Source organism: Fundulus heteroclitus, chromosome 9, assembly GCF_011125445.2.
Source record: "Fundulus heteroclitus isolate FHET01 chromosome 9, MU-UCD_Fhet_4.1, whole genome shotgun sequence".
In the NCBI taxonomy this organism is placed as follows: domain Eukaryota; kingdom Metazoa; phylum Chordata; class Actinopteri; order Cyprinodontiformes; family Fundulidae; genus Fundulus; species Fundulus heteroclitus.
Window position 1 is genome coordinate 28324938 of NC_046369.1, and position 27219 is coordinate 28352156.

The 27219-nt window shown below is 44.4% G+C and overlaps 2 protein-coding genes across 3 annotated transcripts; one reads left to right on the top strand and one right to left on the bottom strand.

Moving 5' to 3' along the window:
* Window positions 1–12796, top strand: LOC105932458 (signal-transducing adaptor protein 1). Its single transcript, XM_012871640.3, has 13 exons — window positions 1–521; window positions 4362–4433; window positions 4505–4624; window positions 4733–4789; window positions 4886–5040; window positions 5130–5261; window positions 5392–5461; window positions 6778–6880; window positions 6971–7057; window positions 9224–9292; window positions 9425–9475; window positions 9568–9720; window positions 11995–12796. Exons 1-13 carry the CDS (start codon window positions 435–437, stop codon window positions 12051–12053), a joined length of 1215 nt encoding a protein of 404 aa, XP_012727094.2. The 5' UTR covers window positions 1–434; the 3' UTR covers window positions 12054–12796.
* Window positions 12770–26344, bottom strand: fsd1 (fibronectin type III and SPRY domain containing 1). Of its 2 annotated transcripts, none has more exons than XM_021321026.2 (13): window positions 26146–26344; window positions 25409–25504; window positions 25188–25319; window positions 23864–23965; window positions 23578–23600; window positions 23027–23148; window positions 18057–18266; window positions 17872–17970; window positions 17633–17786; window positions 17469–17551; window positions 15779–16030; window positions 15605–15693; window positions 12770–15126 (listed from the first exon to the last, which is right to left on the bottom strand). In XM_021321026.2, the coding sequence occupies exons 1-13, from the start codon at window positions 26158–26160 to the stop codon at window positions 15016–15018; spliced, it is 1488 nt and encodes a 495-aa protein (XP_021176701.1). In that variant the 5' UTR covers window positions 26161–26344; the 3' UTR covers window positions 12770–15015. The 2 variants fall into 2 exon arrangements, with proteins under 2 accessions (XP_021176701.1, XP_012727134.1); XM_012871680.3 differs by having other exon boundaries at window positions 17639–17786; window positions 26146–26343.
* Window positions 26345–27219: the final 875 nt, after the last annotated feature.

A 27219-nucleotide genomic window follows, 5' to 3' on the forward strand; every position in this document is an offset into this window, starting at 1 on the left:
TTCTTGTTACGGTGTATCACGCACCAGTTTGCTTACAGTAAAGCCTGTCTTTCCTGTCCCTGCTATTTTAAGGTTTATAAATTCCTTCATGCTTTTTTTTAGTGGTTTCTGGGTTTGGCCCCCAGGTGCTTCCCAGCTGTGAGCCTTTCCAGCGAGCCTACGTCAGAACCAGTCTCACCTGTGGACGCGTTTACAACGTCCCGCCCCATTTTTCGCACACTGGCCAATCAGCAATGAACGCACCTCTTGTCAAGCGTTTATGCAGGCAGACCTGCTGCTGCTCTGCTGCACTATGCACACAGCAGTAGAGCGGGCAGGTCAACACCAGCTGTGGGTTTAGTGTAAGGGTTTTGGAGATCAAACTCATCTGATCTGCGGCTAGATCATTTATTATTCTTATTATTATTACTGCTGCAAGAATCTGCACCTTAGAGATGGCAAAACCAACCGGGAGGAGGAAGAGTCAACTGCCAGACCTTTACTATGAGGGTTACCTGGAGAAAAGGTCCTTCAAAGACAAGGTAGAGTCTCAAACTTTGCTGATCTGTTCATTAGTTGTTGTTTTTTATTCTCTTAGTTTATCAAGGTACCTAACTGTCTTAAAACGGACAGATCCTTAGAGGCTGGAGCTCTGATTCCTTACATGGTTGCAAACCATGTGACAATGATCAACGAACTGACTTGTTACTTATATCAATTACTTGTTTTAATTGAGTATTGGCTCCGTTTCTAATTGTCTCTTATACATAGTAAATGGAAAGTATAGTCTATTTTGGATGTGCACGTGTGTCCTGTTCTGGCAGCTTATAAAGCAAATGTGTGGGTCTTGCCTTGCAGCAGAGAATTGATGTATCAATTTGCAATCGTCATTGCAATTGATGTGCATGATTTTACTGAGGACTGCTTGGATGCAGTAAGCTGCAGAATCTCTGCAAGCGTTGCATTTAAACACAATTTGAAAGCTTTCCAAAATCCATTTGACCTGTTGAACGGACATTTAAGCGCAGAAGCTCAAAGAGACTGATGCAGCAAATATGATGTCAGAAAAGAAGAAGAGAGAGGAAATGGTGCATCCATCAATATTGTCACGGCAATGTTCAGCAGTACTATTGGAGTTTTATGTGCTCCTTATATTGTGAACTATTGAAGCGTTGCTCTGTCTTCTAAACAGAGCCACTCTTTTCTTTATTGGGGTAATTGGAATTAAAAGGTCACCACACAATCAGCAAGGGATCAGAATCGACAAATTTCCCCTTGATCCACTGTGATCATTGATCAGCAGGTGAAATTGTGAAAACTCCTTTTCATTGAATGTTTCAAAACTAAGAACTCTGTCTATTTTCTGGTATTGAACACATCAACCAACAGCATGTACTTTGCACACATGCTCCCTTTTTAGAGTTAAGTGAAAATTAGATGAAAGTTAGCAAAAATCAGTTGGACGCATGAATTCAGATATCTTGAATTATCTTAATTTTCTGTTGGGTTAAAACTTTTGTATCCACTCAAAAGCCGATGGCACATTTTCCTAGTTGTGAGTAGTCCTCAAACAACTAACTCATCGCTCCCCTGGCATCAGTTAAAGTGAAGTGACAGGACCGGCCTCCGAGGAGACTGAAAATCTGTCTTGGCCGGGAAAAGCCTAATCATTGCATCTGCAGTTATCGCTGATCGAGTGATTATTTATGGCTACCGGTGTTTGGCATTACAAAATGACACAGAAAATGTGCTAAAGTGCAGGTAGCTGTGAGTGAAGCAGCATTTAGCGTCTGGACCTTTAAGGACCACCCGTACAACTGGTCCGTTGGCTTGTTGGCTCTTTGTGTTGCAAAGACTGGAGCAAACCAGGGACTGACAGGAGAGCGAAGGGTCAAACAGGCGACACAAGCTCTGCAAACAATAAAGCCCGAGGCCAGTTTGGCCTCATCACACTGATGAGGAAGATAATCTGCTGTCCTGTAACTACTGAAAACAGGATTCTCTCTCCAGAAATGAAAATTACCATTTATTTTTGACCGCAATCTCACTGAGCTGATGACACAGTTTACTTGGATTAGGTCCAGCCAGATCCACCTTATTACTGTTACCTGCATGACGCATAGTTTCTTGTGTTGACTCATCACGCCCAGCCGAATGTTATCCACTCTATTGATCCTACTTATTTCCTTGTTGTTGTTTACCTTCTTTTCTCCTTTTTTTAATGTAACCTTCATTTCAGCAGGAAAATGCCATTGAGATTAAGAATCTCTCTTTTACTAGAGACTCCTGGCCAAAACTGGCAGCAGAATGCAATGTTTAGGTAACATTCACAACAAAAATATATTGGCAGAAAAAGATTCAATTCAATTCAATTTTATTTATATAGCACCAATTCATGAAACATGTCATCTCAAGGCACTTTACAAAGTCAAATTCAATCATATTATACAGATTGGGTCAGATTATACAGATTGGTAAAAAATTTCCTATATAAGGAAACCAGTTGATTGCATCAAAGTCCCGACAAGCAGCATTCACTCCTGGAGAAGCGTAGAGCCACAGGGAGAGTTGTCTGCATTGTACATGGCTTTGCTGCAATCCCTCATACTAAGCAAGCATTAGGCGACAGTGGGAAGAAAAACTCCCCATCAACGGGAAGGAAAACCTCCAACAGAACCAGGCTCAGTATGAACGGTCATCTGCCTCGACCGACTGGGGTTACAGAAGACAGAGCAGAGACACAACAAGAGAGACAGAGAAGTTGTCACAGTTAACAGAACGTCAGACCAGGTGTACCTACTATGAAGAAAAAAAGAGAGAGAACAAAAAGTTAAAAGCTGACATGACAACAGTCATTTCAATACAATGCAAAACTGGAGAACAGTAGAAATCAGTAGAGTGAGAAAAAAAGGCCCTGATGTCCTCCAGCAGCCTAAGCCTATAGCAGCATAACTATAGAGGTAGCTCAGGGTAACATGAGCCACTCTAACTATAAGCTTTGTCAAAAAGGAAAGTTTTAAGATTAGTCTTAAAAGTAGACAGGGTGTCTGCCTCACCCTGACCAGATTAACACAGTTCTAAATAAAACACTAATATACTATTCAATTTTATTTATATAATGCCGATTCATCTCAAGGCACTTTACAAAGTCAAATTCAATCAAATTATACAGATTGGTCAAAAAGTTTCCTATCTAAGAAAGCAATCTCTCATACTGAGCAAGCATGAAGCAACAGTGGAGAGGAAAACTCCCCTTTAACGGGGAGGAAAACCTCCAGCAGAACCGGGCTCAGTATGAACGGTCATCTGCCTCGACCGACTAGGGGTTACAGAAGACAGAGCAGAGACACAACAAGAGAGACAGAGAAGTTGTCACAGTTAACAGAACGTCAGACCAGGTGTACCTACTATGAAGAAAAAAAGAGAGAGAACAAAAAGTTAAAAGCTGACATGACAACAGTCATTTCAATACAATGCAAAACTGGAGAACAGTAGAAATCAGTAGAGTGAGAAAAAAAGGCCCTGATGTCCTCCAGCAGCCTAAGCCTATAGCAGCATAACTATAGAGGTAGCTCAGGGTAACATGAGCCACTCTAACTATAAGCTTTGTCAAAAAGGAAAGTTTTAAGATTAGTCTTAAAAGTAGACAGGGTGTCTGCCTCACCCTGACCAGATTAACACAGTTCTAAATAAAACACTAATATACTATTCAATTTTATTTATATAATGCCGATTCATCTCAAGGCACTTTACAAAGTCAAATTCAATCAAATTATACAGATTGGTCAAAAAGTTTCCTATCTAAGAAAGCAATCTCTCATACTGAGCAAGCATGAAGCAACAGTGGAGAGGAAAACTCCCCTTTAACGGGGAGGAAAACCTCCAGCAGAACCGGGCTCAGTGTGAACGGTCATCTGCCTTGACCGACTGGGGGCCATAGAAGACAGAGCAGAGACATAAAAACACAGAAGCTCACTTTTACCCTTAAAATAGTAAAACCATCCTCAGTTGAAACATTTACAAACGATTCTTTCTCAAAATCAGTAAGAGCAGTCTTGAAAGCATTTAGTGACAACAATGCTTTTAAGTTAAGGTATTTTCTGTACCTGGTTCCATGAAGATGGAACCAGACTCTCGGCACAGAAAATAAAAGTAAACTCTCACAAAACAGAGAATAGCCTCCGGTGGCTTTTCCATTTATGTAGGCCAACATTGATGGAGTCTACAAGTGGCCCTCCACCCAACCCATGAGTACAACACACAACGATGTGTAAAAACCATCTTTTGGCTCCTGCTCAGCACTAAAGTCTTCATCATCTCCTGTTGCTGTCGGCCTGATGTTGTATCTCTTCTTCCACTTGTCTCCCTGCATGTGTGCGCAGACTTCTCGCAAACTGTGGACCTGCTTGTGTGGGAACACGCTTTTTTTCTTCAACGAGAAGAGGGACAACGACGTGAGTCTTCTCAGAGACACGCTCTGACACAGACTGGCCTGTTGTCTTACTGTGCCTCGTTGTCTCCGCAGTATACAGAGAAGCTGGATCTCACTGGACTGATCTCGGTGACGGACGACAGCAGCCAAGACGCACATCTGGATGCGGCCAGATTCAATGTTCAGACGACGAGGGGGAACATCAAGTTCACTGTGCGTGAATACATGCAGAGTAACCCCTCCTCTCATTTAACCTGGTGATGCTCCTGCTTTTGTGTAGCTTATTATTCTCCTCTGGTGATTTTTTTTTTTTTTTTGCAGGCCCCAAATGCAGAATCTCGGGAACTCTGGAAGGGATTTATGTACTCTGTGGCCAAGGTCAGTCCTCTTACGATATTTCACTTTTGTGCTCCATGATCTTAAGCTATTATGTGTTTCCTCATTGTTTGAATAAGAAACTGTCTCTCCCCGTAGCTGCAAGTGCCCGTCTCCCTGAACCTGCTGCCAGGCCAAGTCCACATCCTGAGAGAGACGGTCCAAAAAGAGAGGCAGCGACTGGAGAACCTAAACCCACCTCCAGAGCCGAGCCCTCCTACCGATGTCGATACGGGGAAAACAGAAATGCCTGCGTGAGTAGCTCTCCGGAGCAAACCACTTCTGAAGTGATGCTAATGCACGAATGAGTGAGGGGGATCGGTTTTCTTGTGTTCTGGTTCAGTTGTTACTACGAGGTGCCCCGTCTGGAGGCCGAACTGCTGCTGGAGAGAGAAGCCCACAAAGGAAACCTGCTGCTGAGACCTGGGAGAGACGGACGCTCCTTCGCCATGACCACCAGACAGGATCTAGATGGGTACATGCACACATTTTTAAAACAGAAAATCGTTAGTGTCACAACACAATTGACCAAGCTGCTCTTTGGTATCGATCTATCGATCTATCAATTATTATAGTTCTTCACAGTTCGTTGGTCTTTCTTTCAGACCTGTTTTCAGACACTACCGCCTAGTTGCTAACGCAAACGGAGGCTTCTATATCGATGTGGACAAACCCGTGAGTATCAATTTTACAAAATCTCCCTTAGTATGCCACAGCTACTAATATTACTTGTTTTGTGCAGTCGGACGACTATGGAAATACAACATTGCCGGTGCCTTACAAAAAGGATTCTTTTTGCACATTTAGAGCCATTACGACAACAAACTTCATTGTCTTTTGTTGGGATTTTATGTGATGGACAAACACAAAGTAGTGCAGTGGTAGGAAAAATTATGTTTTTTTTTATTGTTTTTTTTACATATCTAAGGCCCTTTATTCTTAAGATGAAAGGCATTGTTAAAAGTAACACTCCGCATCACCCTGAACACACCGTTCTTGAAACGGGAGGGTGGCAGCACTGTGCTGTTGGGATGCTTTTCTTCAGCTGGGATAGGGAAACTCATAAGAGTGGAGCAGATGATCCACAGAGACAAATGCAGGGGAACCCCGCAGTAAAACTAGTGAAAGAGTTGCTAATGGGGTGGATGTTCGCCTCCTAATTCCTAAACAACCAGCTAGAGCTGCAGTGGAAGGGTTTACATCAAAACATATTCATCTGTTAGTACCGCCCAGTCAAAGTTCAGACCTGAATCTGATCGATTTCCTCTCCTTTTCTGGCTGAGCTTGAGCTCTTTTTTAATGAGGGATTTGCAGAGATGCCAGGCTTTAGCTAATCAATGCTGACGGGGCCCTACGTCAAGCAACTTGCTGCTGTAACTACAGCGAAAGCTGGTTCTACAAAGTGTCGACCTATCGGGGGCACAGTACCAATGCATTTCTCACTTTTCAGAACTTTATTTGTAAAAAAAAAAAAAAAGACTTTCTAAACCAACTATTGTCTTCTACTTTCTAGCACTTTGTGTTTTATTATCTGACTACAATGCATTGTAGTTTGTTGTCATCGCATAATAAAATGTGAAAGACGTCAGGGGTTCATGACGGCTCCAGTTACAAGGCATTTCATGCCATGACGGCATTTGCCTGTGTGGAGCCCTGAGGTAATAAACCTTTGTAAAGCCTGTTGCACTGGATGAGTGAAGCTTTTTATGACTTTATGTCAGCTAGGAATGAGTTAGATAACATGACCTCCTGGAAATGAAAACAAGATGGCTGCCAGGAAAAGCCGAAAGAGGCTGATAACTTGAAGCGTCGATGAGAAGGTGGATGAATGTACGATAGTTTGTCACGATAACGGAGACCAAAAGCCTGAAGGATGCGGCGCGTTCGTAGGCATCTGACCCAGCAGAATGCATGCACTGCTGACTCTGTTGCTTCATAGCTGCCTGGACTCAGCAGCGTCATAATGTTGAAAGACGTCGCTCTTTGTGCAGGTGCACTTTGACACGCTGCACGACGTGATCGCCTACATGGTGGAAAAGACCGAGAGAACCCTCACCCCCCTTAACATCGAGGAACAGTACGACAAGAATATCTGTACGTCTGATCTTCTTCCCCACCGCTCTATTTGTCTTTATTTGACTAAATGCCACTAATCACCAGCATGCACATCCTTTCCTGTTACAGGTTTCATTTTATCTGATCATGAAAACGGAGAGAGGAGCCTGCACCCTCTGCTAGAGTCTGACCCTGCACCAGAGGATCCCATGCCAGGTACTGTCCTTTCACACACCTTTACATACTTAGGCATCAGGAAAAAGGGGAAAAAAAGGAAATGCTTCAGTATTGTTGGTGTGATTCCGAGCAGCAGCTCAGTTTCAGAAAGACTGAGTGACGAGAGGTTCTCTGGGAAGATCTGCAGGCGTGAGAAACTCCCGTTTAAAGCTGCTGCAATGCGAAGAAAATCCATCTCACTCGTCGCCACGTATTCATACGTGTGTGAGCAGACACTGAGCTCTGAGTCAGGAGTTTGAACAGCTCTGTTATCAGTGAGCTTGCTCTGTGAAGGCGCCGAGGCTTCAGTCCGCCTCACGCCCACTCGTTCAACAATCACGGCCTGCGTCAGGCACCTTACAGACGACTTTTGTCCTGGACTTTAAGACTGAAAAGGCAAATGTCAACGTGATGAAACGACAAACGTTAACCATAAACACGTGAGATCTAAAGACAAGTTTTCCTTATGGACGTGATTCCCATAAGGAAACTAACCAAGCTGTATGTGACTGATTCCACCAGTTAGAGAAACTACTACTGAATTAATCTAATATGTGTCAAAATGCCGTTTGGCTGAAATGGGTCTAATAAAAGAATAAAAAAAGCTATGGCCGACCATAGCTGACCCAAAGTGGTGGAACAATCTGCCTCTTCCTCTTTCTGAGTTTAGGAATTATCTTAAAACATATTTATTTGCTGAAGCCTTTGTTACATCTTGTAAGAAGTTGCCTCTATTATCAAGTCGTTTAATTTATTATGTAATTTACATATGCACAGCACAGTGTAGACTTTGGTTTATTTTCAAGCACTTAAAGTAAATGACAGTGGTATGGTATATTCATTTACGGACTCTTTCACATGTATTTAAGCCCCTGTGAAGTCACTTTGTGTTGCAATTAAAACATTCTCTGTATTTTAAAGAGATTTTTATGTGAAAGAACAATATAGAGTAGTGCATAATTGTGAACTGGAAGAAAAATAATTCCTAGTTTTGGGAAATAAGAGTGAAAATGGTGGCGTGCATTTGCATTAGTCCTCCTTGAATAAATACTTTCTAGATCTAACACAAAGTATTACTCTGCTGGGAACTGCGTTGTTTCCTCCTCATTCATCTTGCAGAACAGCTTAAACTCAATGAGTTTGGATCGGGAGTGCCTGTAAACACCAATTTTGAAGTCAAGCCTCTGATTTTTAATTGTACTAAGGTCTGGACTTTAACTAGGCCATTCTCACACATAAAAAGGCTTGCATCTGAACCTTTTCCTTTTAGCTCAGGCTGAACGTTTTGGGTTGTTATTTAACTAGAAATTTAATCTTAGTCAGAGATGGCAGCCTCCAACTGTAGATTGCTCTCCAGCTTCCCATAAGTCAGCTTCCTTGCAAAAGAGATCTTGCTCAACCTTTGACCATTATTCAGACAGGAAGGTGTGCACGTTGTTTGTTCCTGTCCTTTCTGTGCTTTCATTCTAATCATTTATTGTGAATGGGTTTTCTATTTGTTCTGGGGTTTTTTTTTCAATCACCATGTGAGGACAGCAGCAGATTTCCACATTTGTGGACAAAATTATTATTCTCATCAAAGTCTTGCTACAGATTCTCAGTTGGATTTAATCCGTTTGTGATTGTTACACAATAAAATTGACATTTGCAAGGCACTGCCTTTACATTGCTGGAAATTCGGTAAAACAAAAAAAAACAACGTAATCTTGTCTGTATACAAAGAAAGCTGCACAATCTTTATTTTTATTTTCTGTTACCAGATAAATAAATCTTTTAAACACATTTTCATAGTCCATTCATGTTTTTTTTATCATGACTGTGCAAATTCTCTGTTATCTGGGTCATCGCAACAGCAAACAGGCTTAAATCTGAGCAAAAATGAGGTTGCCTCCGTCTGTTTGCTGTTTTTTGATCAGGTTTTTCTAAGCAGTCGTAGAAATGATCCTGCATAGCAAAACGAATGGTGCCAGCTTTTGAGGACTGTAAATACCTTTAAAAGGAATGCGCGCATTTGTGGAAATGTTTCAGCTGAAAGCTCATTTTGTGAAGCCATCATAATTATGATAATTATGTAGCTCTTTGCTTTGCTTTCCCGTTAACAGCTCACCTGTCTCATTCCATTTCTATCAGCCCTTCGGTGATTTTAATTGCGTGCTTTCTTTCCAGGTACGGGAAATGCGACACCTGCTGAGCCAGAAAAAGTCGCAGAGCGAAATGCACCTGCCACTGATAAGGGTAAGTAGATCTGACAGCACCTTTTCGCCCTCAGTCATTCCATCCATCATTCCTGGCATTTGGCCCTGTTGGCTTTGGCCCAGTTGGCTTACAAAAATAAACTGGTGGGTCCACATTCTTGTGTTCAAACAGAGGAGACAGAAGACGACGAGACGGATCTTTGTTCCCCTGGTCCAACTCCACGTAAGCTCTCCCGACTGTTTCCATTCAGCTGTAAATACTTTCCTTTATCAGCCTGGATTAACACTGCTCTCTTTTCTGTGTTTCATAATCAGCGATACCAGAACCGAGAACACTAGTGGTGCCTCCATCTCCTGCTCCACGCAAGAATATCCCCGGCTCCGCCAATTCAGCCGCCAAACCCTCAATCCCCGCCAACCGCCCTGAGAAGTCCAGGATAGTCTTAAGTCCAGAAATGAAGAAGCAGAGTAAGTCCTCATTTATACGGTCTAAAGCAGCCGCTGCATAAAGATACAGAAGCTTTTCCGTTCTGTGCGATATTACATCAAGCTAAACTTAAAACAGAATTGCCAAAAATCATTTATTTTTGTTCAATGTCAGAATAATAAGCAAGATATTTCTCCTTCAAAGTCAGGGCCCCGTATTGACAAAGATCTTCAGAGATCTTAAGTTAGCCTAGAGTTCCTGCCAAGGAGTTTTATCTCCTGAGAGATTCACACAGATCGTCCCTGTTGCTAGGTGTGGTGCTCTTTCAAGAGCTGTGATTGGTTGATAAAAATAAAAACAAGCAAATAAAAAAAAACAAAAAAAAAAAAAAACAATGCAATCCTAATAATAAATGAAGAGAAATTAACAGATTAAACTAAGTTAAGAAACGTCTCATGATGATAAAATTTAGCTAAATTAAAGTATTGTCACAGAGATTCAGGAATATTTGATGGCACCTTATTTACATCCTCATCATAATTTTGATTTGCTTATGTTTACTCACCATACTGGTCATTTTACTAATTTATCTATTTGATATTAATGAAACGCCTGATCGCCTGCTTGTATAAAGCGGTTGGATTTGATAAATCAACCGACATAAAATCAATAAAAAAAAGGTGGAGAAAACCAAATCCACCGTCTCTGTCTGCTCAGCTCTGGGAGGAGAACAGAGACGTGTTGAAAGGTAAATTAATCCTGGATCACGGTGCAAAGAGACAGGCTTTGAAGCACAGATCAATGCGCCTTTTCTCTGCACGTCTTGGTGCTTTTACTCACCAGCCTGGAAAGTGAGAAGCTCTCCGTGCAGCAATCAAAATTAAGGAGAGCTTGCTTTTGATTGCTTCATCACACAAGTGCCGGTTTGTGTGATGAAGGCATCACACAAGCAAACTTCTAGATGATCATTTAGGCTTTCTCACCATTTAAGAGGTGAGAAATACTTTCTCACCTCTTATTCTTGTATACAATGCATGTTTTTTTTGCAACTTTTTATTCTTTTGGGATCTTTGTTATTAAAAGAATTTTACGGTTTGTAAATAATATTGAACGTGCTCCGTTGTTTGTACATTTTTCCACTTTTTATTCATGATCCAATATTTTTTCGGTTTATGTTTCCTCAATAAAATTACGTTACTAGGGCCACACCTTTAAGCCGTCAGGTCACTAAAACTAACTCACTTCCCTCTTTGGGGTGATGATAAAGTTTATCTACATATTAATAATTGTGATCGTGAAAGAAGTTTATGCGCTTTGCTCCACTGTTTAGGTGGTGGATCAGCCAATCAGCTCCCTCTGTTTCCACCATCTTCCCTCTTTAAGACACTTTTAGGCTCGATAAAAGTCATAAATTTTTTTCATGAACTCTCTTAAAGCCTAGGTTGCTTTGTGAATAACTTTTATCTTTCCAAGGTAAAATCCTAAGAAGGAAATTCAAAGATTTTTCTTAAAATGACGTCACTGAAGAGCTACTTTTAGTCTCGAGGTTCTTTGTGAATACGGGCATGGACCTTTAAACCCACTAAGATTTAACTTTTAAACTGGACTCCTCGAGTTAAACATTTTGGGCATCCTGCCACAAGCTCTTCACAATGGTTCCTTGGGTGTTTTGGCCCATTTCTCCTGAAAGAGCTGATGTCACGGAGCCAAATGGGCTCCCTTGCTGCCAAACACTTCATTTTTTAGACCTTTCAGCCTGTGCCAGTGTGGGACTGGTTTCACTGTAGATAAGGACATTCTAGGGTTGATGAAAGCATTTTACACCGAAACAGAGCTACGATGGCTGCACAGTCCCATGGTGCCAGCACATGTGTAATTGTTCATTTCCTTCAGAAATCTGGAGTTTGTACTAAAGGAAGAACTAGACCTGTAGGCGTCCTTATTTGGCTTCCTCATATCTTGGCTCAGTTTTTTTTCGATCTGCTCACGATGTCCCTCAAGGAAGCACGTGTTAGAGGTGTCACCGTAAAATACCGTATCTAAAAACAAAACATAGAAAAACACGATAATATCTGGACTTTAACAGTTCGTTCCGAGGCGTGATGACACAAGTGTTTGTGCACTTCTGTATTTCTGATTTACCAAACAGAAATAATTGTGATACTTCTTTACTGACATGAAACCGGAAAAGTTTCATCTGATTTACTGTCCTAGGTGAAAGTAAAATTGTCTTTTATAAATACAGATTATCTAATATCAGCTGTAAATGAATGTGTCTATCACCCAGTTGCAGTAAAAACCCTTCTGTGTTACAGTTCACCCAGCAGCTTTAATGGAGCTGAAACTGAAGCTGGGGCAGAAGCAGAAGAACTAGGACTGCCGTCTCCTGCAGCAACAAACCCAGAGCAGAACGGAGCCACGACCAAATCCTCCGCTGCACGAGGCCGACAACCAGGAGTCCTTTCCCTCCTCCTCCTCCTCCTCCTCCTCCTCCTCCTCCTCAATTAGCTGTCAGCAGCAAAGCCTCTCAGCAGATTAACATGGGATTGATTTGCTTCTCTTGGAGATTTATTAGCAAATCAATCGACTGTGAAGCTGGGTGGACAAATTAGCTTCTCGTTTCTCTTGTCCATTTTGCACATTAGCCATCGACTAAATCGTCTCAGACTTCCAGTTGGTGTTTACTTCTCATTCTTGGGACCACATGTTGGATTATATTTTATTTCACCCACCTTTGCATACAGTATTATATTAGTGGGGGCTAAAAGCTGTGTGCCACACGATGGTTTTCAGCCTCTGTTTACAGTGAATGTGACAAACCTGAAATTAGGGATGAGATTCACTTGTTTTAGGTTTTTTTTTTTTTTTCTTTCAATGTAAATGTAAAGTAGACCAAAATGCTTGCTTTTCTCATCAGCCCTGCTATGACAAAGCAACTTCTAGTATGTGCCATGCGACATTTAAAACAATATATATATATATATATATATATAGTGAATTAATCAGTTGTACAGTTCCTGTAATCTATTTCCATGTACACATTTTTGTTATTGCTTCTCCGTTTTCTGAATAAAAAAGGATCTCCGAAGACCAAGTGTTCTCACTCCTTTATTACCGCGATTACCGATACACTGTAGTGGAAAAATGAAACTATATATACAATAAAACTGTGACATTCTGTCAGCAGGTGAAATAAAGTGTAAATACCTCTTGACTGGACGAGTTTTTTCTTCAAAGCACAGCAGGCTACGTTTAATCAGGAAACGCATAATGGAGGGAGAGATGCAGCTCTAGAACAACACTGAGCAGCTGAAACGCATAACGCTGATGTTACCGAGCGGTGCACACATACAGAGCCGAATATACGACGTTCCCGTTGCTTACGATTCACTTTTTTTTTTACCCGAGCGTGCCCCAACACCTACCGCCCTCGTTTCAGCACCCTGCATGTTTGTTTGGACACCCACCCCCTTAATTTGAGTATTTTTCGTGTCATATTATTCCCAGACGCCACGACTATTAACCGAGACCCATTTCTCTTAGCCGCTCTTCAAAATAGGAAAGATGAGAGCACATGCCGTTCAAGTGAGGTACATACGTGCTAGTCTTTGAGAGTCTAGGGAAAAAAAAAAGCTACTTGCGCACACGGACAGTCAAGCGTGATTAATACGTTTAAAACTGGACCCGCGACAAGGCTGGGTGAGGACCCACCACACGCAGCGCGGGACATAAGGGAGGTAAAACGTCTCCAAAACGTCTCTCCTTAAGGACTGCAGCCAAGTCTCCATAACACCTGTTAGAAGTTATCTGCATACCAATCGGCTGAGTTAAGCCTGACAACAAAAGAAAAAAAAACTCCGTATTCCCATCGGCAACATAAAGACGTCAGGCTCAAGTGTTCTGGGTGCTTTGGTCAAATGAGAGCAAGGTTCAGGTTTTTCAGCAACAGACACTCCAGCTGGTTGCGGGATAAAACAAAAAGGGACAGATATGTGGGAAAGCACCTCATGCCCAGTGTTGGGGACGGTGGTGTGATCCGTCATGATGAACCAGAGCAGGGGTTTCACACTCCAGTCCTCCTTCACGGGGGTCTTAAGGGTCAGATGTGTCCGTTGCACCTTTAACCAAATATCCGATTAAAATCCCCAGCAATAGCCTTGCTGGTGATCTAATCACTTGGTTCAGCTGTGTTGAAGCAGATACATTATTAAAGAGTTGCAGGACCCCAGGAACTGGAGTTTGAGACCCCTGATCTACAGAAATCCCTCCCTGTGTGTGTGTGGGTGAAATGTTATAGAAGACTAAGCGGCAAAAGCAGGGTTTACAACGTAACAGAAGGGGAACGGAGCATTTTCAGTGTGAGTTTATTATATACTGCCATGAAAGATGAACTAAGTCATAGGCTTTTCACACAGCCTTACCAGCAGCGCTGTTTACATCTTGTCAGCAGGAGCTACAGACTAAGTTTTGAGCCACTGACGGCGTACGAGTGTAGAAGGGACTCTCTACAGCAAATAAAGCAGAGACATTAGACGGGCAGACACACAGAAGCTTAGGGCCGCACTCAGTCAACCCTGGCCTTAGTAGAAGAGGCGGAAAGTTTTAACAGGAAGCTCAAGACCTAGGTTAAATAACAACTGACTGCAAATGGTAACGCAGTAAAACACTGTTGAGCAACATCCCTTGGCAAGGAATCAAACATCTCGTCAGGGTTAACGACTAAATAGGCTAGTTTAGTTAGTGCTGAGCTGCTGTGGGTTCAGTCTAATTGCCGGATGGTATTTAGGTCACTGGTTTACCGACGAACAAACGATGATGTAACCCGCGTCGCGCTGAAGGCGACACAGAAACGGGACTTTAAAACGAAACGAGAGCGTCTCTTGCAGCAGCCGTCGGACGGAGGAGCTGCAGAGTTTTGGTTTGGCCTGAGAAGGAAAGGCACGGACGAACACAGAGCACGACTCTGAACCCGCAGCTGGCACGGCGCGCCGTTCAGGTGAAGCCGAGGAGGCAGCGGCCAGCGCTAAAACAAACAAAAAAAAAAAAACAATGTCGCTCTAACAAGAGTGGGAGAGTGCTGAGTGAAGGTGCGGCGAGACTTTTGACTACTTCAAAACTAGAGCCGAATGTGTCCGAAGCGTCACGACAGCCAGCCGATTCTGTGGCGGAGCGAGTGGATCGCCTGTTTGCTCCCAGAACCGGTACCCGGTGTCGTGCAGCGCAGAAATGACCTAGACTTGAGCGACGCGGCTGGTCTGCTGTGCGCCAGAGGACGGCGCCGGAGGCCGTATCTGAAGCCGGGGCGGATGGCTCCAGACGGACGGGGCGGCCCGCGTCTAGGTGAGGCTGGCGTTGGAGCTGCTGGTGCCGCTGTTCTTCCTCTGGCCGCTCTGCACCACACTGGGGACCTGCAGGCCCGTCACCACCGAGAAACTCCCGTTCCACACCTGCAAGGGGGGGGGGGGGGGGGGGGGCACGGCAGAGAGCAGGTTTCACATCTGAGGGCTTCCTCTAACACAGGGGTGTCAACCTCATTTCTATATGGGGCCACTTTTCGTCACAAAGTCATGAAAAGGGCCGGTTGCAGGTGTATAGACGATACTTTTCATTTCATAATTTTATTCCAGTTCAGATAGAAGTATAAAAAATGCATAGTAACATAAAAGTAGCAACCTTTGGCCCAGTTTATATAGTTTATTTGCAAAAAAAGTTGATATCGGGGTGAGTTACATTTACAGGAGGCACAGTTTTAGCCACTTTATACACTTTAGGATATATGCCTCTACTTTATGACATGATATGCTTTTTTTTTTGGCTCTTGAGGGCCGGATAACTTACCTTGACGGGCCGGATTTGGCCCGCGGGCCTTGAGTTTGACACCTGTGCTCTAACAGAACAGACGCTTTGAAGGGAAAGTCTTCTCACCATGAAAGCGGGGATGACGGGCTGCTGGAACTTTGTCCTGAAGGTGTGCATCAGCTGCTTGGTTTTAGCGTTGTAGAAGGACAGGACTCCTGCGGAGAGAAGACCAAGACAAGTCAGGCGTCACGCAGAGACACCCCGCTCTGTAGATCGTCCGGCGTCTCAACGGCGTCTCGCCTTCGTCGTAGTTGACGTAGACTCCTATGCTGCTGGGGATGGGGCAGTCGAGGGTGCGGGCCTTGTTGTTGTGCTTGGCGGTGAGGCTCTGCTGCAGCCAGTTGTTGAGGTGGATGCACCAGGAGGCGCCGCTCTTCCCCAGCTGGTCGAAGCGGCCGAGGCTGCGCAGGGCCACCCCGACGGCGAACGCCTTGCTCTCCTTGTCGAACTTCACCTCCCAGTACTGCTGGCCCGCGTCGATCATGGTGTCGGCTGTGGGGAGAGATCGGCGTCGCGATCAGCACCTCGCCCTGCTAGAGCCGACGGTCCACGACGAGAACCGTCCGAAACCACGTCAAAAGTCCTCACAGCGTTCACGTTTTTCAAACTTTGTGTTGCATGCACGGGTCAAGCCGTTTGGTCTGGATTTGGTGGGGCTTCCCCTGGGAAAGCCAAGCTGGGTTTAAACCAATTATTTAGCGGCGACTAGACTTCCAGCGTGTTTCTGGCCTGCTACATGCAGGAGAGCAGCTGTTGCCATCTTTACCGACCTCAGAGTGGAGTCACATAAAGCGGGGGGCTGCCCCGTGATATAATAGAAGAAACACTGGAAGACCGGCCAAGACACCTAGTTTTATTTACTGTTGTAGCTTTAAGGATTTACTTAGTTTATTTTTATCACAAAGAAACAAAAGAACTCTATGAATAGAAACAATTAAGCTTTGAATGTTAGTCAGGAATCCTGTTCCAGTAAAACTAAAGAAGTCTAATCAAGGATATAATTATTCCTTTGTTAATGTAAATTTTTCTCTCCCTGTGTAATGTTTTCCTCTGTAATGTTCCATTTAGAGCGCTTTGAATCGTCTTGTTGCTGACAAAGTGCTATATAAATAAATCTGGAGGAGCTGCAGATATCCACAGCTCAGGTGGGAGAATTTGTCAGCAGGACATCTATTGTTGGTGCAACTCACAATTGTGACTTTTATTGACAGGAAGCAAAAAGAAAGCCACTATTTAAAGAAAACCAGAAGCAGAAAATGCGGAGGAAGGGGGTCTGGTCAGATCAGACCGAAATAAAACATGTTGTTCTACATCTAACAAGGCTGAGAGTGGCAGCAAACCAACACGTCCCTGAACGCACCGTCCCAGCGGTGAAGCGTGGTGGCAGCATTACTCTGTGGGTAAGGGTTTGTCAAATTTTAAATGGGGACAGGGATGCTGGTAAGAGTTTAGGAAGAATGAAGGGAAATAAAACTTCCAGGAGGTTAACTGGAGTTGGTGGATAATATAAAAAACATTGAAATTTGTGTTTATGATATCTCAGTGCGAAGGATGACGTGGTGTGGATACTCTGATGCCTTAACGCAGCCTCAACAATGAAAGATTTAATTCATTGCATTTATTTCCTAACATTTTAAATGTAGGGTTTTAGCTGCATGCCAACATTATATCACGACTGAATGAGCTCTGTGTATTTTCTAATTTCAATCACAGGAATTAAATGTTTTTCTGTCCCGAGTCAGATTTTGGTCCCGTTTCGTTCCGTCTTTGTTCTTTCTGCTGACACATTGTCCATTTTAACCCAAATAATCTCCAGTAGTGGAGCGCGTTTCTCAACGAGCGTCCCTTTCAGGCTGCCCAGCCTGGACCTGCACATATCGCTCACGTCACGTGTTCGCCTTCGTCTCCTCTGTGTTGTGTGCATCCTCACCCAGCACGGTGTAGGACTCCGCCGTAAACCTGTCTCTGCCCGGCCGCGCCGTCGGCGCCCTCTTGGGAGACATCAGGGCCGACCTGCTTACACACACGAGAAGGATGGCAGAGACCCTCAAAGGCGACCATTTGTGAAACTTTACTCCTCAGTGAAAGCCTCACGCAAACCTAGCGGGGGAGTGCAAGGGGGAGTTGGTCCGGTTCTTCTCTTTGCGGATGTCCTGCACCTTCCCCCCGCTGCTGTCCCACTCCACGCTCAGGTCCTCCACCTTCAGGTTCTGGTGCGATGAAGCCGAGTCCAGTTTGAAGGTGAAGGCTGGGGAGAAAAACAAACAAAACGGTTTAATGGAGGGTCAGGTGCAGCACCAGCAGGACTCTCTGATGGATGCTGGGGATCTCACCGTGGGTTTCTAGTGTGACAGGCTCAGAGAACTCCCCGGCCACGGCCTTGTTGCACGCCCTCACTCTGAACGTGACGTAGCGGGTGTCAAAACGCAGGCCTGCGAATCACAGAGCGCTGAGTCACCTCTGGCCAGAGTTCAGCCACAGACCTGCAGCCACAGCCCCCCCCCCCCCATATCGCTACCTGTGAGCGTGTGCTCCGTCTCTCGGATCCCCTCCACCACCATCCAGGGGTAGTCCTCCCGGATTCGCGGCGGGCCCTCGTGGTTCGTGCGGCGGTGTTCCAGGATGTAGTGCTCGATCTTGTTGTCGGGTTCCGGTAAGGTCCAAACGACGGTGATGGTGTTGTCGCACACCTGGCACTCCGACACCTGGATCTCTGGAGTAGCAGGAACTGGAGAGAGGAGGCAGGGTTTTTGTTTTTTAAATTACAACTTCCCTTCAAACTTCAGACTCATTTCTGTCAATAAGAGCTTTTTCTTTCATTCTTTTGTTTTTTTGAAGTACAGGATCATTTTGAGTATCACATTCTCCCACCAGGGGGCAGACTTACACCAGTAAATCATGCAGCCTTCCCACTGAGCATAGTTTTTACCTCTGAGGGGCAACAAAGCTCAGCGCCTGCTAAACCATTTCCTGTTAGCTGTCCAGTTTGCAGCTGAACATCCTGGAGCAGCAAGCAGCAGCTGCTGATGCCTCCAGAATCCACTGACTGTGAACCCCCCTGCAGGCCGTAACGCTGGGCTTCCTCACACAGGTGTGAAATGACAGTCCTTTGTGGTTTTCCTTCAAAGCGGGAATCCCTTTCGCAGCAAGAGTCGTCATTTGACTCACTGTCATACTTGTCGGGAAAGCAGAAATCCACGCGCTTGACACCGAGCCTTCGTTTGGCCCCATGCGCACTCTTCTGACTTGTGCAGATTAAGGCCCTCGCTGCGTGGACGTTCTTCTCACCTCTGCACCAATTAACGGGTCTAAATTTATTTTTGCGAGTGCTTGCGGCGCAACCATTTCCAGCCCTACACCAGGGTCACAAGTCTGACAACGGTCTGCGGCTGTTGTTTTTAAACGCATAAATACACATGCATGTTTTGCACGTATATTTAGATCAACCCTGCTCAGTTGCACAATTCATTAACCTAGCCCTTCATGTGCGCTCTCCTTATCTTGTTTTTTGGTTTTACATTTTATGTTACTTTACTGCTAGAACACCTGAATTTCCCTACTTATAAATAAAGGATATTTCTATGTCTACCAGAAAAAAATTAACTCTATCTGGGGCAAATGAACGTGACTAAGAATGTGTAAAATAATTCAGAAATACAGACATTGTACAGAACTAGGCAGAGAGGCCATTCAAAAGCCTTTCCAGGTGTTTTGAGTTAATTACCTGATTAGAGTGTGGCGTCAGGTGTCTTCAATATTGGACTTTTTCACAATATTCTAATTTTCTGAGATACCGAATTTTGGGTTTTCACTAGTTGTCAGTTATAATCATCAAAACTAAAAGAAATAAACACTTGAAATATATCAGTCTGTGTAATGAGCAGTGGCGTCTCTGGCACGATAAGTTTAGTGGGGCACAAAAACTCAACAACTAATAGCAGCAACTAATTGTTCTGTGATTAATACAACCTGACTGATCAATTGTAAATGAAACAGAAAAATTAGCATAAACCAACACAATAGAAATGCCATTTTATATAAGCTAAATGCCATTTAATTTTTATAGATAAAATTACTAATAAAGTTAATCTATTGAACAGAAGAGATTCACATCGATCCTTCCATAAGTCAGCAAGGACAACCAACACTAGATGGTCGGACACTATCGTGCAGAACGTAAACGTAACGTGTGCATTTCCAGCATTTTGATTGGACGATTGGAGGATATGTGCCCCACGGCTGTCTACTGAGAGCGTGTTGGACATGCGTGCTGCGATTTTAGATGTTTGTCAAACGTTGGTGGGCTGGCCCCAATATAAAGCGCTTCAAGAGGATTTAGCCTACTGAGATTGTCAGTTCTCTGGCAGACTTAGATATATAGACACAAATGTTTATAACAGAATTGTATTGGTAAGGGAATCAGTCTTTTTTTTTTCCTTTTACAATATTACTCTATAATGAACGATCCTGTCCTATTGATCATTGTGAACATGGAGCTCCACAGAAACGTCTGGTGGGACCTGGCTCCACTGGCTTCAAATGCAGAGACGCCACATGTAATGAATGAATATAATATACTTCACTTTTTGAATGGAATTACTGCATAAAATCAACTTTTTCATGAAAGTCTAATTATATCACAGCACCTGTTTTGTGTTGCAGGACATGCCCATGACTTTGCTGATCAGAGCTTTCTCCAACAAGCTAAATGTTTCATCCAATAAAATGACCCCCTGCAGCAAAACAGAGGCGGTATATGCCGCTTTTCAGCAGACTTTGTCCCAACACGATTACTTTAGGTTTGAACTGAACTGGAACGTTACAAGAACTATCAAGGAGTGATCTAAAACAGAGTCCACATAGTAGCACAACAGCCTTGTCATTTTTGCCCAGAAAACACAGGCCTAACTCATTCTGAATGTGACAACAGCACCCCCTGCTGTTTGGTCTGTCCCTGCAGTCAGTACTATGATGAATACTATTAATAAACTCCTAAAAAGTACAAAACTTAATGTAACTGAAGTTTGTTTTTAATATTAATTGCTTGATATTTTTGCCATATAAGGTTCATAGCTAATTAAAAGTTGACTGCAGGTACGAGTCGGGCTAAAAGCCATTTATATTGTTGTTAATATTATATAGTTAAAAAAGTGTGGCAACGTTGATACATTTTAGTTATGTTATAAAGTTTAAAGGGGATTCTGGGTAATCTTCAGAACGACAGCTTTAATTAAATGAAACAGAAAACGATAAAAGTTACATTTCTGACCCATTTTGTGGGGATGGGGGGGCGTGAAAACAGATTTGAGAGCCACTGGCCTCGCCCTTCAGCAACAACATCATCAGCAAAAGGAAGACGAGCGTTTCATTGAAGACTGCACGCGCCGAGTAGAAACCCCATCACCAGAGTTTGGAAAACCCCAGACACACATTTCCAAAGCTGATGTTTCTAAACGAAATTCATCTCGATCGGGTCAGCTCTGCAGCGTCTGCTCTCCGTCAGATTGCTCACTTCAAAGCTCCTGCGACGCCTCCATCCCCGAGGGATTCCAGCATCAAGCGTCCTCCAAAGATTTCTGTGGAGATCAAACCGGCCTGTCCTCCGATAGCCTTCCTAACGCGGGGATTCCTGAATCAAGGACACTTTTATCCGCGCGCGACTACAGCAGATAACGCAGAGGTCAGAGCCGAGGCGCGCCACATCAAAGCGTTTGCAGCAAATATCTTTCTGCCTGTAACAATTCAGCGATGAGATGTTACTTCACAGCAAAGGCAGAACGTAAAAAGATCTGACACCAGACGAGCGCGAGTAACCACGTAGGCAAAGAGCTGACTGCTGGGAGACAGGATGTGCGTTTATTTATAAGATGTCGTAAATGTCAGAATGCAGACAAGAAGCTACTTCAGGGGACTTTTTTCTTTTTTTTTTTTTAATGAAGGGTTCCAAAAATGAATGCTGCCCATTTTAAATTAGATATCGGTGACAATGTGAGCATCTACAGGTGCACCTCATTCAGTTGGAATGTCACAGAAGAGTTTATTTCTGCAGTTCAACCAGAGGAGACTGTGATGTTCAGCGGCGTAGGACCAAATTTGGCCAAACGGTTGCGTCCATCAGAGGAGCAGCTATGGAGCGCACTGCCAGCTCACATTAGAGGCTGTGCAACCTACATACGCTTTAAAATATCCTTGAAAGATTAGTTAAAAACTAACTGGACATGTGTTCACAGGTGAATTGATCTGTTTCCTTGGGCCTAATTTTATTGTGCACACACATGTGTCCAGGACATGAGCCACCGACTTCACAGTGCGTCAGACCACTGCTGAACCCCATCAGGAGCATCTGAGCTGGGATGAGGGGACAAGGACTGAACTGTTGCTCAGTGCTCCAACGCCCTCTTTCCAAATCAAAGCCAATTCAGCATTTTATGGAGAAGTCAAGGTCCCAGATTCTGGATAAAGAAAACTAAATTGCTTGAGAACCCCTGCATTAGGTTTTTCAGCCAACGAGGTCAGAGCTAACCTGACCCTAGCCAGATATATATTGCTCCGCCTAGCTTCACTCACATCCATCTGGGACATCGCCCATAGAGAGTGATTTCTTTAACCAATTATTATTGTCTAGCCAATCAGGACGCAGGGCTGGAGTTTCATAGATGTGACGTAGTGGAGAAGCGACCGTGACGTGAGACAGACAGCAATGGCGGCTCGCATCGAGGAAGCAAGCGTTAACATTGATGCTGCTATTTCTTCCGTGTTGTCCAATCTACCTGATATTGTTTCATTAAAAGAACATCAGAGAACGGCTCTGAAGGCTTTTGTTGGTGGAAACCATGTTTTCGCCCTTCTCCCGACCGGATTTGGCAAGTTTTGTTTTCCGGACGCGCCCCGGAGCGGTTAGCGGTTAGCGTGAACCATGTTAGGAGGCCTTTAGTCCTCGACGCGATCGGCCCAGGATCGACTCCGACCTGCGGCGCTTTGCCGCCTGTCTCCCCCCTCTTCCTGTCAGCTCACTGTCAATAACACGCGTGCCACTAGAGCCGCAAACACATTAAAAAAAAGTTTTGTTTTTTCCTGCGTCGGTCTCATCAGCGTCACGGGTTAGCTTCGGTGTGAGTGGTTGGAATAGCACGTCGATAAAGATGACAGACAAGTGGCTTATCCAATCATATGCAAGGATTTTTGATAAGGCCCAGCCTTCAATAAAGGTAATTCCTATGATGGATGGATGTGAGTGGAGCTAGGCAGAGCGACATACAGCTGGCTAGAGTCAGGTTAGGTCAGAGCAGCCGTCTACCAGGATATTTGAGAGACCTTCCTGCTTCCTTCTGTTGCCATTTTTTTTAATTGCGCTCCCAAACTAAACTCACCCCTCACAGGTATTCTGCTTTAATCGATGATGCACCCCCACGCTTGTGTGCATGTGTGTGTGTGTGTGTGTGTTTTGTTTCAGTCGAGCCGCTCTCTTCGCAGCAGAGTGACGCATACCTGGGAGAAACCTGAGACCCTGCAGCATCTCCCTCTCCTGGCTGAAGTCCACCATGAGATGGCTCATGTTGTCGCTGGCCTTCGCCTTCAGGGAGAGGCGGAAGGCCGGGGCCATCGTCACGCTGCGGAGACGGGGGGGACGGACACAGACACACAGGACATGGGGGTGGAAACAAGCGGCTGCTGTTATCGGATTAAACAGAGGCGACTCTAGTGATGCTCGCTAACAAATGGCCTCTAACTACGGTGGTGAAGCTAGCCCGGAAAACTCATCCACCCCGGATGGGCGAGGACAACGCGAAGCTAGGGAAGGGATTCATCCAAAGGGGGGAGGGGCTGACACAAGATGGTGCAGACTCAAAGAGACAAAAAGAAGAAGAAGAAAGAAAAAAAAAAAGGGCCAAACAAGAAGCCTTTTCAACGTGCTTATTGTCTAACACATGGGTGCGGTGGCTACATGTCTGAATGCATGCAAGGCTACTTTATGAGAGCTCGCTGGTCACAGGAGACAATAAAAACAAAGGGAAGCAATAGATGGCTGAGTACTATACCTATCCTTAATGTCTTTGGCCGCCTGGGGACGAGAAGCACAGAGAGAGAGAGAGAGAAAAGAGGAGAGGAGAGATACGGAACGAAGAGAAAACTGAGTCCATCATGTTATTGAGTGGCTGAGTTAAAAGTTGCTGCAGGCGAGGAACAGAAAACGTCAGACAGGTTCATATTCGGCAGCTGATGCTCAGCACGAACATCGACTTATATTTTAGGTATGAACAGTGAGGAGAGGGAAAGAGAGCAGCAGTGTTACAGAAAGGGGGGGGGGGGGGGGGGTCCAGTCACCTGAGTGAAACCGTCCGTCTCCGAGGAGCACAGCGTCTGATTGGCCAGCTCCAGCAGCTCCTCCGAGCTCTCCAGGGCCTTGGAGCAGGCGCTCAGCTGATTCTGAGGGGGAAAACACACACACACACACACACACACACACACATAAACACACACACACACACACACACACAGAGACGACGTCTGAAAACGCTCCCGATTGTTTTTCGGTATAATGAGGCGGCTGTGTTCCCGGCAGAGGCTAAAGAGGCGGCTGCATCATTTGAGAGTCACAGCTCGGTCCTGAGGCTGCAGCACCCTGAATCATGTCCTCTGAACAGAGTTTAGGCATCAGCGCTTAGGAACCGATCCAAGCCGCCCAAAAAAACACCAGATTAATGCCGCCAAAACATTTCTCTACAGGAGATGTTCCACGCTCCCTTTTTAAACTCTGTGCTGTATTTATTTATTTTTTTCACTTTGCGTTTCTGTTTGGCCGTGCAGCAAGACCCCGCTTCATTAACGTCCGCAGATGTTCGTCTGTTGCGTAATCAGTGCTACAATTTTATGTGTAAAAAAAACAAACGCCAGGAGACAATCAGCAGCTGGTGTTGTTACACAGCTGAGGTGGAAATATTGGTCAAAACATGTTAAAAATAGTGTTTTCCACTGCTCTTACAAATAAGAGGCTAAAGAAAACCTGAGTGTGCGCACCCTTCACACCGATACCCCAAAATAAAATTCCCTGCCGCCACGTCCCTTCAGCAGTCGATGTTGGAGCCTTTAACGCGAGAGTTTAGCCGAGCAAGGAGAGCTTCGGATGGAAGAAGCCGACCGGAGACCCGCGGTAGCTCTGGAGGAGCTGCAGAAATCCACAGCTCGGGAGGGACAATCTGGCCTTTACAGGCAGAGTGGACACCCAGTTTAGTGGAGACAGCCAGCATGAGGGAGAACCCTTGAATAGGGGGCAGAGGTTCACCTCCCAGAAGGAGAACGACACTGAACACACGGCCAGAGCTACAATGGAGGAGTTTAGATCAAAGACCATCCCGGTGTAGGAAGGGACCAGTCAAAGCCCAGACCTCTACAAATGGAAATGTTTGCTAGGAGTCAGATTAGATGCTCTCCATCCAGCCTCACAGGGACTGAGCGGATCTAAAGGTAAAAGATTTCCCTTTAGATCTGGCAAAGACACGCCTCAAAGCATGTAACTACTGACTCAGCGGGGCTTAAATAAAAACACACATTTTTCACATCTTCTTTTACAAAAAAGAGAGATAACAAAACTCTATCTTTCTGCTTCAAGATGATGAAATCCCCGTAAAAGCTTCAAGCGGTGATTTACCTGCAGCTCGTAGGTGCGACTGGCTCTCTCCTGCTTGATCCGTGTCGACATGTTCTCCTTCATCTCGTCCAGAACGGCGTGCAAGGAGCTGAACTCCGACTCCAGGTCGTCCTGCACCCGGCTGGAGTTGGCCTGGGGTCACAGCAAGCAGGAGGTGCGGGGTCTTTATTAGACGTAGGAGAGGGGGGGGGGCATGGTAAACCTTCAAAACGCCTCCCTACCTCCAAGTTCTCCAGGCTCTGCTTGAGAGTGCAGACGAAGTTGGAGATCTCCTCATTCTTCACGGCCAGCGTGTGAGTGATCTTGCGCAGAGACTCCTGAACAAAAGTACGAGGAAGAAGAAAGAATGATGCAGCAGCAGCAGCAGCCTGTAATGAATGCTATGGAGAGATGTGGGCTTCTCCTTTAACCAATCACTATCCTAGCTGTGCTAATCAGAGCTAAGCTGGAGTGGACACACACACACAGGTTTAGGCTATCAGCTCCCTTTTTTTTTTTTTTTTTACCACGCTGCAACATCTCCACTTCAGAGGGGATCACTTGAGGGGCGGAGGGATGCGCATCCATGATTTAATAATGCACCCGCACCACGTTGCAGAGAGGGGACCTCAAAGGACATTGTTATCCTGATCAGTCCTGGGATAGGTCCGCCCTCCCTGCGGTCCAGCCCCAGAGAAAGAGCCCATTCATTAATAAACACTGGGAAAGGTTTGTCGCTGTGGGGAGAGCTGCGACAAGGCCCCCCCTCCTCTCTCTCCGGTCCGCGACTGCTACGGCAGACACCCGTCGATGAATCCCGACACTTAACGATTTCAGCCGATAGAGCCACGGTAAAAATGCCCGCTCGGTGCCGCGCTAATCTCGCAGCCCCTCCGCCTGCTTCCTTTGTACACTACGCCCTGAAGAGAAGGTCCTTTCCCTCCCATCGGAGACACCTGTTTCTCCGGCCACAGCCCACCTTCTGGTCTCCCATCCTCCCGTCCGGAGGCACCGGCGCCGCTACAGCCGCAAACACCGACCGTATTCCCCCTCCGTCCCCCGGTTAGTTGCGTGTTAGCACGGCGGAGCTGGTACTGATGCTGCCGGAGCGTAACGCATCTTCGGACGGACACCGATCACCACCAACGCCTTTGGGCCGTAGTGCCTGAAGCGCATGCGCCGGGACGGGATTATGGGTAGTGAAGTTCCTGTGTTGCTGACCTCAGAAACGGTTTGGGGGGGAGGACCCCGGTAATTATTAAACGTTAAAATACCTCGTTAAAAAATAGTTACAATCATATAGACAATATAAAGAGCGGTATGTTTAAAATTATTATTATTATTATTATTATTATTATTATTATTATTATTATTATTATTATTATTATTATTATAGAAAGAAGAAGTAGAATGTATTATTATCCATTTAAATGTACATTTTAAGTTACCTCTATTTCTTTTTTTTATTCGCTTATTTATTTGTTCATTCAGTCATCTATCTGTGTATTATTTTTTAGATATCTTTAATTACTTTTATTCCACTCTTTCATATTTGTAACCTTAATCTTAACACTGTACCATTTTCATACCTCATCGTGCAAACCAAAGTCACCTCTGTTATTTGCACATTTCTTTACTCTGCTTTTTTTTTTTTTTTTTTTTTTTTTATTATGTCCATTATTTATTATGCCATTCCTCTAAATGGCAAGTGCTCTAGGATAGTTATTTAATTAAATTAATAATATTTTTTTTTGTTATTTTTCTTGACATGTAAAGCAAAGTGCAGCACAGACAAAATAAAAACCAACGATAAACGTGATAGAAATAATAAAAACATAAAATATCAAATCAATACGAATGAAAACAGAAAACATCAAAGTAACGTGAAAATCTACATTCAAAAAGCAGAGTAAAGACCGAAAAGGAAAATAAAAAGCTGTTAAAATTTGTGAAAACTGATGCAGAAAATAGTGGCAAGCATAAATTCATGCACAATATTAAAAACATTGACTGATTTTTTTAAATATTTTATTTATTAGATCAATGTCTAATG

Bases quoted from the DNA above. Each gene is read 5' to 3' on its own strand.
- LOC105932458 (XM_012871640.3), top strand. From the start codon at position 435: ATGGCAAAACCAACCGGGAGGAGGAAGAGTCAACTGCCAGACCTTTAC. The intron at 4,625-4,732 runs GTGCGTGAATAC...TTTTTTTTGCAG, and splicing joins GGGGGAACATCAAGTTCACT to GCCCCAAATGCAGAATCTCG. The intron at 9,476-9,567 runs GTAAGCTCTCCC...TTTCATAATCAG, and splicing joins TTCCCCTGGTCCAACTCCAC to CGATACCAGAACCGAGAACA.
- fsd1 (XM_021321026.2), bottom strand. The intron at 23,601-23,863 runs GTGACTGGACCC...TCTCGTCCCCAG, and splicing joins AGACGGACGGTTTCACTCAG to GCGGCCAAAGACATTAAGGA. The intron at 16,031-17,468 runs GTGAGGATGCAC...CTCTCCCCACAG, and splicing joins GGAGTCCTACACCGTGCTGG to CCGACACCATGATCGACGCG.